Source organism: Lithobates pipiens, unplaced genomic scaffold (assembly GCF_037356315.1).
Source record: "Lithobates pipiens isolate NorthernLeopardFrog02 unplaced genomic scaffold, aLitPip1_a1.2 Scaffold_18, whole genome shotgun sequence".
NCBI lineage: Eukaryota > Metazoa > Chordata > Amphibia > Anura > Ranidae > Lithobates > Lithobates pipiens.
The window spans coordinates 254,380,595-254,395,877 of record NW_027507758.1 but is presented as its reverse complement, the minus strand read 5'-3'; the positions used below and the strand labels follow the sequence as shown (position 1 = coordinate 254,395,877).

Below are 15,283 nucleotides of genomic sequence, written 5' to 3'. Positions count from 1 at the left end.
GAGACAGAGAAAAGGGACTAAAGATGCTCTTTGTCTGTAGCATTTTACATGAATGGATGGAATCTGTATAGAGATTCCATTCATTCATAAAATGATAGTCTGATACATTGTAACACTGGCAGTTACAATGATCAGCTGTCAGTGGAGATTGCTGCCTATATCCATTGTACAGGGGGAGGTCAGGGTTTGGTATACACATGTATACCAAGCCCCCCCAAGTGACAACTCCACCCCCAACCGCACCACTCACCCCCCCCCCCCTCCCCCTGGCTATGGATTGGGGTGTGGGAGCAGTATGGGGGGGTGATCAGAGGTATTGGGGGGATCTGGATCTCCCCCGAGCAGCACCTGAAGCTGGTGGGAGCAGCAGAGGAGGTGTGCCGGCTAATGATGGTGGCTGTGGGGAGCGGGTTTGCTGGGGGGGGGGGGGGTAGTTGGATCGGGTGGAGGGGTGAAGGGGATAAGAGTGGGGGGAGTAGTTCTAAGTAAAAATTAGCGTTGGGAGGTGGAGTGGCAGGGGACAGGGAGGCAAAGGTGGAGTGGCAGGGGACAGGGAAGCAGAGGTGGTTTGAAGCAGGGCGGTAACATTAGGGGTTAAGAACTCTAATCAGCGGGTTGTAATCTGCTGACCAGAGTTGTAGAATTGTTCAGCAGAGTCTGCAATTCTGATATAAACTTATGGTCATTGAAGTGACCATAAGCTTATAGGAGAGGGAGATATGAGGTCCGTACGGATTTGGCCACTTGCAGGCACTGACTGGCAGTAAAAGGGTAAACCAAGCTAAGTAAATTCCTTTTATTATAATAATCTCGAGTTGACTGAAATTATTGTACGATACTCACATATCGGAAAGGTGAAAACATAGGAACTTAACCCCTTAACCCTTTCAACCCTTTATTACGAGTACTTATGCATTTTGAATATGTTTGATGATTTTATTCAAATAATTGCATAATCAGAGTTGATTTTAACGCTAGCCAAACATGTAATATTTGGATGCATAATAAAATGGCTGAAACACAAAGGACAAGGAAACAATGCATGTATGCTCAAACCAAAGCTTTTTAATTTCTCTATTTTAGATCCATTTTTATCATTGAATAAAATTGGCACATCCCTCACAGCAAATCTAAATACACACAGCAAAACAATCATCTCGTGGGAGGTTCAGATCTTCTTAATGTTCGGCCATGCTCTAAAACGTAAAATAAAAAGTCCTTCTGTTTTGTTCTGCTTCATATAAGCAATTTATATTTAGAACTAAATATATTAGCCTAAGTTATCAGAAAGAAAGAAAAAAATGACAGACATTTCAGAAAAACTGTAAACATGTCTGCTAGGATCAGAAGAGAATATCATGCCAAGTCAAATATTGTTATTAATATAAATTAATCTTGCATGAGAAAAGCTGCAGCGTTCATGAGATTGAGGACGGTAGAGACACAATAAGGAGCACTTTATCACAGGTTTAACCATGTGAATGAATCACAGATGGAGGTCCTGGTTCTTTGTTCTGTTAGATAGAGGTGGTGGGAAGTAGTCCACAGGTGAGCTCCTGGGGTGAGGTTCCCTCTAGATTTGTATATGGTTTGTCCTTTAATTGCACTTCATGTCTTTAGCCGGGCAGTTTAGGTAGAGGACTCTCCACTCTGAGCGTGATTAGTTGGTGAAGTCCCCTTCGTGAGACTGTAGTGTCAATCTTTTATCTGAGAAAAATAAAAGTGAAACAATCAACCACAGGGTGACTTTAAATGTCACATATACAGTAGATGTTATCATTTTTCTCTATGCAGCACATGAACGGATTTCAATAAAACAAGACGGAGCACCTGGCAACCAAGTTTTCTTTATATCATTAACCAGTTCAGCTACAGAAGATTTTACCCTCTTTATGACCAGGCCATTTTTTTCTGCTTAGCACTGCACTACTTTAACTGCCTATGGCACGGTCATGCAATGCTGCACCCAAACAAAATGTATATCATTTTTATTTGGTGAGTGGGGTTCTTAGATCACGGCCTATCATCAGTTTAGCAGGCGATTCCTGTTGTAGAATTGTAGAACAGAAGTTATAGCTTTGCTGAAGAGGATTCCCTCATGCAGACGTGTCTTTAGGCCATTTTTAATCACCTCTGTTTCAGAAGGTTTTACCCCCCTCACGACCAGGCCATTTTTTTTTCTATTCGCCGCTGTGCTACTTTAACCACTATAATACAAGGCATTTTCACCCCTTCCTGCCCAGGCCAATTTTCAGCTTTCAGCGCTGTCACATTGTGAATGAAAATTGAAGAGACATGCGATGTTGTACCTAAATTTAATTTTGATAATTTTTTTCCCCCCACAAATAGAACTTTCTTTTGGTGGTATTTGATCACCTTTGCGGTTTTTATTTTTTGCGCTATAAACAAAAAAAGCAGACAATTTTGAAAAAAAAACACACCATATTTATTACCTTTTTGCTATAATACATATCCCAATTTTTTATTTTTTTTTTAACTATTTTTTTCCTTAGTTTAGGCTGATGTGTTCTACATATTTTTGTTAAAAAAAATAAAAATAAAAATCGCAATAAGTGTAAATTGATTGGTTTGCGCAAAAGTTATAGGGTCTACAAAATAGGGGATAGAGTTATGTCATTTTTATTATTAACTTTTTTTTTTACTACCAGTGGCGGTGATCTGCGATTTCTATCGTGACTGTGACATTGCGGCGGACAGATCAAACACTTTTGACACTATTTTGTGACCACTGACATTTATAAAGCAATCAGTGCTCTAAAATGCATTGGATTACTGTCACTATGTCACTGGCAGGGAAGGGGTTAACACAAGGGGCGATGAAAGGGCTAAATGTGTGTCCTAGGGAGCGATTCTAACTGGGGGGGGGGACTGATGAGGGTTGGAGACTGATCGGTGATCCTATATACAAGTAACATACGATCAGTTCTCCTCTCCCCCGTCAGGACGTGGATCTGTGTGTTTACGCACACAGATCTACGTCCCTGCTCTGCGATGAGCAATCGCGGGTGCCTGGTGGACAGACACGCGCACCGGGTCCCCAGTGATGCGGCCAGCACTCCACAATGCTGGGAAGACAAAGACGTCATAGGGAGGAAGGGTTCCAGCCGCCATCATTTTACAATACAGTGGTAGGCAAGTGGTTAACTGGTAATTGTGCGATCATGCAACACTGTACACAAATAGAGCTTTTTTGGTAGTATTTGATCACCACTGGGTTTTTTTATTTTATTTCAATATATATTTGCGATCGATATATATTTCTATATTTTTTGGGGGGGATTTTGGCTATAAAACACATCCAATAAAAAAAAATTGAAAGTCATCAAATCTCTTTTGGACAAAGTTTGGCCAAAATGTATTCTGCTACAAAAAAAAAATCCCAATAAGTACATATTGGTTGGTTTGCGTGAACGTTATAGCACCTAAAAATGATGTTATATATACGACTTATAACAGGACTGGGATATTGCGGGGCACAACCTGACACTAACTGGTGCTGGGGGGAACTAACTGCCACTGACATCACCAGTGCCATTATAACAGAGATCAGTGCTAAAAATATACACCATTACTGTACTAATGACACAGGCTGGGAAGGAGTAAACATCTATGGAGATCAAGAAGTTAAATATGTGCCTAACACGTGTGTAATGTGTGGAGTGTGCTGCTTTTTACCAATGATCTCTCAATTTGTTATCCCTGCTTTGCAGGCTGAGAATGACAGATCCCTCCCTGTGTACAAAGCTCTGTGTTGAATTTCAACACAGAGCTCTCGGTTGTGAATGTACGTAGCCAATCTGCATGTCCCGGCTGTGAATCATTGGCCCGCAACTTGCTGACAGGACCCGGCCAGGAGACGTGCATCCTAAACCCTGAGATAGGCAGCTATGTACAAGTACATCGCTTTGCCTACAATGGCCACCTGTCCGCAGTACAATATGGCAGGCAGTCGTTAGGTGGTTATTGTCTGTTTGCTATGACAGATCAAGTATTTTTTTCCTTGTTTCATCAACAACCAAATTACAATATTCTGGCTATGGCAAGTGTTACATGTTGGGAAATTCCCCTTCCTGTCCTGGTAATATAAAGATAAAATATATGCATTAAATACCTGATACTTGAAATAATATAAAATTAAAAAATGTAATAAAAAAACAAACAAAAAAAAAAAAGATAAAAAACAAACTGTGTTGTTATGATGTAACTTGTGCCTTCAAGTCAAATCAATTTGTTCTGGCAGCACACAAAGTATGCCATACTACTGCAGAGTACAGCACTGCATACTGTATACCGTGAGGGAAAAAAGTATTTGATCCCCTGCTGATTTTGTACGTTTGCCCACTGACAAAGAAATGATACGCCTATAATTTTAATGCTGGGTTTGTTTTAACAGTGGAAATATCCAGAAAAATGCATTTCTCAAAAAAGTTAAATTAATTTGCATTTTAATGAGTGAAAAAAGGATTTGATCCTTTATCAATCAACAAGATTTCTGGCTCCCAGGTGTCTTCTATACAGGTACTGAGCTGAGATTAGGAGCACCCCCTTAACCTCTTAACCACTTTCAGACCGGACCAATTTGCTGGTCAAAGACCAGACCACTTTTTGCGATTCGGCACTGCGTCGCTTTAACTGACAATTGCGCGGTCGTGCGACGTGGCTCCCAAACAAAATTGACGTCCTTTTTTCCCACAAATAGAGCTTTCTTTTGGTGGTATTTGATCACCCCTGCGGTTTTTATTTTTTGCGCTATAAACAAAAATAGAGCGACAATTGTGAAAAAAACGCATTATTTTTTACTTTTTGTTATAATAAATATCCCCCAAAAATATATAAAAAAACATTTTTTTCCCTCAATTTAGGCCGATACATATTCTTCTACATATTTTTGGTAAAAAAAATCGCAATAAGCGATTATTGATTGGTTTGCGCAAAAGTTATAGCGTTTACAAAATAGGGATAGTTTTATAGCATTTTTATTAATAATTTTTTATTATTTTTTTTTTTACTAGTAATGGCGGCGATCTGCGATTTTTATTGTGACTGCGACATTGTCGGGGACCCATCGGACATTTTTGACACATTTTTGGGACCATTGTCATTTATACAGTAATCACTGCTATATAAATGCAGTGATTCCTGTGTAAATGACACTGGCAGTGAAAGGGTTAACCTGTGGGTGGCAGTGTAGGGGTTAAGTGTTCCTAGGGGTGTGTTACTAACTGTGGGGGGGTTGGGCTTTCATTTAGTGTACACTGATCTCTGCTCCAATCACATGGAGCAGAGATCAGCGTCACTAGTTGCTAGGCAGAATGGGAAAATGTTGTTTATACAGCATTTCCTCCATTCGGCCGCTCCGTGAGACGATCGCGGGGATGCCCGCGGCGATCGAGTCCGCGGGTCCCGCGACCGGACTCACGGGGGTCCCGACCAGCGCGGGAGCGCGCCGCCGGCGGCGCGCTCCCGATGGCACGGCGGCAACGAATATTGGACGTACATGTACGCCAATATGCCTGCCCGTGCCATTCTGTCGACGTACATCATCGTGCGCTGGTCGGGAAGTGGTTAAAGACCGAGCCTTTTTCTGAGATTTGTTGTTTACAAGTTAAAAATGTTTTATTTTATTTTTTGCTAAAAAAATTACTTGGAACCCCCAAGCACATCCCTTGTAATAGAAAAAATATTAAATATGAGATCTGGCGTCAAAAAAAACTCAGATCTTGTATTTACACTAAAATGCAATGGTATGAAGATGGGTGGGGGGTATCTTCCCCTCACTCATCTTCATGCCTAGCAGGAAGGAGGATCCAATCACCTCCGCCGATGGCTCCACAGCGGAGACCACTATTATCGGAAACCGGGCCGCCCGCCAAAGAGGAAGATATCAGGGTTATGGCAGTTAGCTGCTGTCATAACAAATATATCCCTCTTCAAAGTTAGGACATATATCGGCGTGCGGCGTTCCGGAAGTGCTCCTAATCTAAGCTCGTTACCTGTAATAAAGACACCTGTCCACAGAAGCAATCAGAATCTCTTCACCATGGCCAAAACCAAAGAGCTGTCCAAGGATGTCAGGGAAACAAAGCTGGAACAGGCTACAAGGCATTCGGCAAGCAGCTTGGTGAGAGGATGACAACAGTTTGTTGCAATAATTCGCAAATGGAAGAAACACAAAATAACTGTCACTCTCCCTCGGTCTGGGGCTTCATGCAAGGTCTCACCACGTGGAGTTTCAATGATCATGAGAATCAGCCCAGAACTGCATGGGAGAATCTGGTCAATGATCTCAAGGCAGCTGGGACCATAGTCACCAAGAAAACAATTGGCAACACACTACTCTGTGAAGGACTGAAATCCTGCAGCACCCATAAGGTCCCCCTTCTCAAGAAAGCACATGTATAGGCCTATCTGAAGTTTGCTAATGAACATCTGAATGATTCAGAGGAGAACTGGATGAAAGTGTTGTGGTCAGATGAGACTAAAATTGAGCTCTTTGGCATCAACTCAACTCGCCGTGTTTGGAGGAGAAGGAATGCTGCCTATGACCCCAAGAACACCATCCCCACCATCAAACATGGGGGGTGGAAACATTCTTTGGGGGTATTTTTCTGCTAAGGGGACAGGACAACTTCACTGAATCAAATGGATGATGGACGGGGCCATGTACTGTCAATTCTTGGATGAGAACCTCCTTCCCTCAGCCAAGGTATTGAAAATGGGTCGTGGATGGTTATTCCAGCATGACAATGACACAATGGCTGGCAGAATCTAGTAAAGATGATTTTTTTGCCAAAGTGTTTGTATGTGACATCTCATAAACCTATCTCAGTGCCTAAAACACTTTTCAAAACTCTGGACACATTACTTATGTCCTTTATTTTGGCTAATAATCGGCAGAAACTCAAATTTTCTATCCTACAGCATCCCAAGGTTGATGCTGCAATGGCATTGCCAAATCTCTATTACTATTTTGCAGGGCAGCTACGCCACTTGACTGACTGGTTGATACTGGCTACGCAGGCAGTGGTTGAGTCATATCTTGCCTATGTACTTAAAATCAAGCACCTGCTGTTGGCACTGGAGAAACATATAGCAATCTTAACATTGGTCCATATGGTGTGGAGGGAGGCCAAGAGAATCACAGATTTTAAGGGCACTAGTGTGGCTCTCCCGCTCTGGCATAACCCAATGTTCCTTTGTTTATAGCAATCTAAAGACTATGTTTTTGGGGAACGTTGGGAGCCTTTTACGGGTATCTCCAGCTTAGACATATGCTCCAAACTTAATATGGCACTCATAACATTGACTTTTCTGATTACCCACTGATAGGGGTGATGAGGTTGCAGGGCCCTAAGGGACTTATATCAACTCTATATCTCCATTTGTTATCTGCCATGACTGGCGGGGCCCCGCTGGTGTTCTGCACTAAATGGCAACAACTTATCCCTGATTTATCCGACGAGGACTGGGAGGAAGCATGCTCATACCATTTATCTATATCTCTGACTGTTAATAATAAATTGATACACCTTTATATGTTACATCAGTCATATCGGACCCCAGTTTGATTGCACTCAATGCATACCTTATACCAGGGGTTGACAAATTTGCTTGGAATCTAGGAGCCAGCTAAAAAAGTTAGGAGCCAGGTCCGTGACGGCGATCTGGACCTGTCCCTGGCCTGACATTGAGACGAGTGAGGGGAAGATAGCCCCCAGCCCCTCATCTGTCTCCAAGTCATTGCCCATAGCTCTTAGAGGGACATTTTATTTTTTTCAAATGACAATTTTTTTTTAAATTGCATTTTAGTGTAAATATGAGATGTAAGGTCTCTCTGACCCCAGATCTCATATATAAGAGGACCTGTCATGCTTTTTTCTATTACAAGGGATTTTTACATTCCCTGTAATAGGAATAAAAGTGACACACTTTTTTTATTTTTTTTAATTTTTTTTATAAAGAACATTGAAAAAAATAAAAGTTAAAATAAGAAAAAAAAATATTTTAAACGCGCCCTGTCCAGCCAAACTTGCGTGCAGAAGCGAACGCATATATGAAAGCGGTGTTCAAACCACACATGTGAGGTATTGCTGCGATCGGTAGAGTGAGAGCAATAATTCTAGCCCCAGACCTCCTCAGTAACTTAAAACGTGCAACCTGTAGAATTTTTTAAACGTCGCCTATGGAGATTTTTAAGGGTAAAAGTTTGTCGCCATTCCATGAGCGGGCGCAATTTTGAAGTATGTCATGTTGGGTATCGATTTACTCAATGTAACATTATCTTTCACAATATAAAAAAAAAATTGTGCTAACTTTACTGTTGTCTTATTTTTTTTTGTTATTAAATACATTTTCCCCCAAAAAAGTGCGCTTGTAAGTCCGCTGTGCAAATACAGTGTGACAGACAGTATTGCAATGACCACCATTTTATTCTCTAGGGTGTTAGAATAAAATATATATATATATATAATGTTTAGGGGGTTCTGAGTAAAGGGAAGGAGAGGGAGCTTCCCCTGCCTGCCAGCCTATTAGCATTGATGGTTGTAATTCCAACGGCCACCACAAGAGGGCGCCAGATTCCAGAAGGAACCATAGGATCGTAGAAGGCCTCAAAGCCAGGGGCTCAATTACCGGCCGCCGGCGGCGCGGCCCGACGCGATCACGCCGGGGGGGGGGGGGGGGGTCCGCGGTGACAGGATACCCCCAGCTGTGATGCGCCAGGCCGCTATTTCTAGTCGCAAATGCGACCTGGTGCCCGGGTTTTGTCGAGCCCTGCCTTATACCTACCTCTACCTGCAATAGGTGCGGACTTTGCAAATGTTATGTGGCTTTGCCCAGTCATAGCAAGGTACTGGCAGCAGGTGATGGAGATATTGACTACAGGTTTTGTCAATTCCTGTTCCATGTTCCCCACTGGTATGTTTGCTAGGGGTTCTGGACGAACAGCTGTGGCCGAGACATGTTAGGACAGTGATGGCGAACCTTGGCACCCCAGATGTTTTGGAACTACATTTCCCATGATGCTCCACTACACTGCAGAGTGCATGAGCATCATGGGAAATGTAGTTCCAAAACATCTGGGGTGCCAAGGTTCGCCATCACTGTACTAGGACCATGTTAATGGAAACACTATTTATAGCTTGTAAAGCAGTGGCGCTTAAGTGGATTCAGCCCACCCCTCAATCTATACGTACATGGCATCTGTTAGTAAATCAGGTATTGCCTTATGAAAAATTTATTTTTGAACACAGAGGTTGCCCAGCTAAGTATAATAAGGTTTGGGATACATGGTGTTCTTCTGATCTCACTGCAACCAAGGCATGAAAATATCACTGGGGGTATTAAGGAGTAGTAATCAATAATTTTGTGTTTCTCTGTTATTAAAGTGGTTGTATGCCCTGGAAAAAAAGAAAAAAAAAACAACTTGTAAGGCAAAGGCATAATGAGCTAGTATGCACCGCATACTAGCTCATTAGGAAATACTCACCTTAGAACAAAGCACCTGTACTGCCTCCTCAGTCACCGCTGAGGGAGCTGACATTTTTCCTCTGTGTTTCTTCTGGGTGTGCGGCTTCGGAGATGTGATTGGCCGAGTGGCGATGACGTCACTTCCACACATGTTCACAGGAGCCCTCTTTCCGGGAAGGAGCTCTGATTTTCCGGCAGCATCCGCCGAACCTTCAGAGCAGGGTGAATATCTCCTAAAGGTTTAGGTGATATTCATTTTACCTACAGGTAAGCCTTATTATAGGCGTACCTGTAGGTAAAAAAATCACCTACAGGGGTATACAACCACTTTAAACATGTATATCAGGATTGGTTTATAGGGGAATACTGTATAACTGTAATTACGCAAACTATTTCAGCACTGTAAATGTACTCTGAGGACATTGATTATTGTCACGGTCTTTTACCTTTTCAATAAAAAAAAAAAAGTAAAAAAAAAAATAAAAAATAACCCACCAATTTCAGACCATTATTCTAGATTATTTCTTTGTCAGCAGGGGATCAAATACTTTTTCCCTCTCACTGTACGTAGCTAATGTTACTACAGTATTATACTGCACTCACAGCTTCCGACTAACTTAGTAATGGAAAAAGTTTGTTTGGGCCAGCTTAGTGCAAATAAACTATTTAGAAAAGCTGGACTTTGGCTTTAAAGTGACATTAAACCTTTTTTTTTCTTTAATAAAATAATAAGCATGCAATACTTACCTGCTTCTGTGCAATGGTTTTGCAGACAGCCCAGATCCTCTTCTTCTGGGGCTCCCTCGCCAGTGCTCCTGGCTCCTTTTCTTTGGGGAGTGCCCCCAGCAAGCCGCTTGTGTGTGTTTGCTTCCGAGTCGCCCTGTCTGTCTATTTGACTCAGACCAGTTGGGTCAACCCCCCTGCTCCCTTGTTACAGCATATGATTAACTATCGATCTGCTCAGTGAGGAGGAAGAGAGTGGCAAGAGCTGCTGCACATGTGCACATCGCTGGATCGGAATCAGGCTTGGGTAAGTAGGGATCCTGCAGTACAGAAGGTTTCTTTACCCCAATATATAGAATGCATTAAGGCAAAAACCCTAAGGCTGGGTTCACATATCAGCATGCAGCAGCTCACAGCAGGAGTCCAGCGCATCCTTGTTCACTGTTTCAGGTCCAATTTTAGCCTGAATGTTTGGCTGAATTCGGACCTGAAACAGACCAAAAGACGCACAGGGCTCCGGTACAATTTGCACCCGAGCCGCTGTTGAGATATGTGAATCGGCTCCATAGAGAGAGTCACAATCTCCTACTATGCAAATTGGATGTGGGGAAATCCGCATCCAATTCGCACTAAGGCTTTATAACCACTAAGAATTCAAGAATAAATTATGGAAGTAGATATATACTATGGCTTTCGTGGACTAGAATGCTTTTGGATCTGTATATAAAGTTGTTGGGACACATTTTTTAAATTTTATATAAACTATAATAAAAAAATGGTACAGCAGTAATACACAACATATTATCATTGTTAAGCACCCCCTACTGCTGTAATGTACAAAAAAAATTATAAAAAAAAAATGGAAAGGTGGAGGATTATTTCTGGAGTGCCATTTATAAACGATACAGTAGAAATAAGGCACAAGCAGCCAGTGCATCCATGTCTCTGATCAAGAGATCTTTAGATAACAAATCAAAGACTTAACTTTAACAGAATTAAATTTTATTTGCTCAAACACTATGGTGTTGAGTTACTAAAACTAGAGAGTACAAAATCTGGTATGGTAGCCAATCAGTTTCTAACATCAGCTTGTTCAATTAAGCAATAAATGTAATAAACAAACAAGCCAATTGGTTTCTATGCAGAGCTGCACCAGATTTTTCACTCTCCAGTTTCAGTAAATCAATGTATCAAACAGTCATGTTTTCTCATAAAATGTTCATTGATCATTTTTGTTTCTCAGTGCTGCTATTCTCCTTTAGTGCCTTTTAGCCACTTGCTTTTGACATGCACTTACTCCATTCTGTCACCAACAGTGACAACAACGAACCATGCCTGCACAATGTGTGTTCACATGGCCACTTGTAGTCTTCACTAGGGATGAATTGACAAGGTGATAACACAGAAGTTGTCACCCTAAACAAGTAGTGCCTGAACAAGGATCCTCCTCTTCTGGGGTGATGGCGCTCCAGGCTCCTCCCCTTCACCGGGTGCCCCCACGGAGAGCTGCTTTTCATGGGGGCACCCGTGCAGGCTCGCTCCTGAGTCCCGCTGCATCAATTGACACCAACACAGCAGGACTTGGCCCTGCTCCCATTATCATGTCACTGGATTTGATTGACAGCAGCGTGAGCGAATGGCTCCTGCTGCTATCAATCTATCCAATGAGGACAGACAGTGGCTGAGGCCACGGGCTCCTGCATTTCGCTGGAATGGATGGGTTCAGGTAACAAAGGAGGGGGGCTCTGAGACTTTGCAACCCCTTTAAACCTATTGAAATTGCATTAACATATTACATTTTATACGAGATTTAAATGTTTGGATTTAGATTGACGGTAAAGAATAAAAGCCAGCAACTTAAAAAAAAAAAAAAAACCCAAAGGGGTTACCTCAGTGACAACTCCAGCAGCTATGGATGACCCACTGTAACGTAACATGAACCTCCCAAGTTCTTTAAAGTCTTTGTATAATTCTAAAGCAACAGGTCTCTGTGTTTGTAGCTCTATTACAGCATTCATTCCTTTTGTTAGACATCTGGGGGGGGGAAAAAAAGCATAATTTAGTACTGTCAGAAGAGTAACCTAAATTGTAAAATGTACTATATTGCCCATTGATTCTTTTAAACAAATAAAAAAAAAAAAAAAAAAAAAAAAAACATTTTCATGCAGTGTACAATTTTCTGGGATGCAGAAAGGTAGCACTGACTAGCCAGCTGCACGATTTCCAAGCCTGTCCTGCAACATAACTATATGTGTTGTCTGAGCCCCTATGCTTTAATGTATTCGCCTTCTAACAAGTGGCATAAAAGAAGAAGTCATTTCCTCTCAGCAGGGGACGGTTTCTGCTCCCAGCTACATAAAAGTGATGAAAAGGCATTGCTTCAAACAAGCAGCATCAATTCATCACTAACAATGATTAGAAGATATGACTGCATGCAGACAGGGTAGGTTCACTTTCCCCAATATGCAACACTTCACCTGTGTTACAATCATGCCACATCATTAGCCAGGTTAACTACTCCATGTCATAAGTGGCAAAACAGGAGTGACAGAAGAGACATATCCATTTGTTACAACAGCTATATATGCCTTGGCGGGTTTCCTCCTAGTTTCTGAGCACTTATGGCCAACAGGAAACGTAGAGGCAAAGTACACCAATGTCTATAGACAATAGAGAGTTTAAGAAGAGCATAACAGCTCTACACCTATGAATCAGCACAAGGGTCCAATGCATTTACTACACCTCTGGACCCGTTTATAAAATAACCTGTATAATATGAAAGTTCCTAATTCTGTTATGGTCTCAGTTGGCATTTTTGCCTTGTGGAGAAGACATAAATGCTGAACAGTGTCTCTTACTATCTTGCTGCTTATCTACTGGCAATTATAATAACAATCCACTGTAGACAATAAGGTTCAGTACATGAAACTTGAAAATGAGGACATTCATTTTCGTCCATGTGACTGTTCTTAAATCTTTTGGCAATCAGCTGAATATTACAGTCACTTGTTTAAAAAATAAAAAACACACTCTTATCTATCTATGCTTAAGATGCATTAGAAAAATATTGGAAGTTATCTTAACATCCTTTAATATGACCTGAATAAAGCCTGCTTATGTCCTTATTTTATACTTCGATAGAAAGCTAAAATGTATTGATGTGGTGCCCTGGTCATTTCAGACAGTGAATTACAATATTTATATGCAATGTTAATTGCGTCATAGATCACTACTAAAAATATGAAAACAAAACCGTTCTCACTTTGGCTTTTTCTTTACAACCTCCCCTGTGCTCTTGTGTAGGACACTGACCAGCTTCCTGATAGTGGCAGGCTCACTTACAGTTTGGTAGTGGATGATTACCTAGAATTAAGAAATATAAACAAAGAATAACACAATAAAAGGAAGGAGAAAAAAAAAACATCTGTTCTATATTAGGAATAAAGGAAAAAACACATACAAAGGCAATCGATTTCAATACAAAATTGTATAAAAAGCAAAGATGGGAAACCCCTTCCCCACACATACCCCTTCACCCTTGCCCCCGATCCCACTCTGATCTCCCCAAATACTGGCCCCCATAATCGCTGCCACCCCTCAATCTCCCACTCCAGTGAATGTGCTCCCCTTCTGATAGTGAAAGGTCTGGTTGTATCAGTTATCTGTGTGAAGTAATCTGTAGATTGAATGGCTAAATGTCTGTAATGAAAGTAAGTCTGCCTGCTTAATCGCCTGGTCCAACCCACTCTAACCAATGTCAATGTGAACCACTGACAAACAGACTACAAGGGGCTGCAGTGGCACATACCAATGGTGGTATTGGAAGGGCTATAGCCTTGGTGATTGGGATGATGAGCGTATATCACAATGAACAATAGTGATGTTATCATCTCTAAAGTGTACCTACATGGGTTAGTGTCCTCTCATAGTATAAAGATCTGTCTTACCAGGCTGATTGGTAATCCCATAAATATAATTCTTTTAATAATTGCCTTTTGGTCCAGCCTGCTGAACACTGATGTCAGATAAAACTCAGCAGCTGATTGACCTTCACAGAGAGATGGTGCTAATGAGAGATCTATAACCAACCATCTGCAAGTGTATGGAGTTCCCAGTAGTATGCACACATGGATTTGTTGGACATGAAGGACAGCAGATTGGCATGTATGAATATAGAGTTGCAAATCAGATTTATCAAGATTCCATGTCATATCCAGCTGATTGGTGATCCCCTTGATATATTTCTCATATCCACCACCTTTAACTCCCTTGTGGCTCCAGCCTGCTAGGCACTGATGTCAGATAAAAAAAAAACTCAGCAGCTGATTGACCTTGACGGGGAGATGGTGCTAATGAGAGATTTATAACAAACCATCTGCATGTGCATGGACTTCCCAGTAGTGTGTACATGTGGATTGTTGGAAATGAAAACAGACTGACATATATGACAACAGAGTTGCAATCAAAAATAATCAGCATACTATGTTTGCCCGGGATTACAAAAAAAACTTGCATCTCTCAATGTACTTGTCCTCCTTCCCGTTTGGTCCAGCCTGTTATGCAGTGTCTGCTTGTACTGTGTGAGCACTTGCTTTTTACATGTACGTCCAATAAATACAATTTTGTATTGAAATCGATAGCCTTTGTATGTGCACTTTTTCCTTCTGTGTTTTTTATATATAACAAACCAGACCTCTGAAGGTATGTTGTGGTATCTGGCACAAAGCCATCAGTAACAGATCCCTTAAGCCAAGCTGACTTGCTTTTTTCCCATAGTGCATCCTGGTGCCATGTCTTCCCCAGGTAGGTGATGCCCATATCAACATGTCATCAGACTAGGCCACCTTTTTCCATTGCTCCATGGTCCAGTACTCATGGTCACGTGCCCATTGTAGGCTCTTTTGGCTGTAGAAATGGGTCAGCATGGGCACCTTGATTGGTTTGCGACTATGCAGCCCTATATACAACAAACTGAGATGCACTGTGTTTTCTGTCACCCTTATATTGGAAGCTGCATTAAACTTTTTCAGCAATTTGAGCTACAGTAGCTCTTCCAATGGATCTGGCTACA

The 15,283-nt window shown here is 41.6% G+C and overlaps 1 protein-coding gene across 1 annotated transcript in view; it reads right to left on the bottom strand.

The window, feature by feature from the left end:
- Positions 1 to 1,045: 1,045 nt before the first annotated feature.
- The window catches only part of HBS1L (HBS1 like translational GTPase), a 186,402-nt gene continuing 172,164 nt past the window's right edge, over positions 1,046 to 15,283 (bottom strand). Inside the window, exons 16-18 of the mRNA XM_077486814.1 lie at positions 13,475 to 13,575; positions 12,102 to 12,246; positions 1,046 to 1,707 (exon numbers count right to left, since the gene is read on the bottom strand). Of these exons, the coding sequence (XP_077342940.1) occupies positions 1,696 to 1,707; positions 12,102 to 12,246; positions 13,475 to 13,575 (258 nt within the window). The 3' untranslated portion in view covers positions 1,046 to 1,695. The remainder of the gene's footprint in view (positions 1,708 to 12,101; positions 12,247 to 13,474; positions 13,576 to 15,283) is intronic.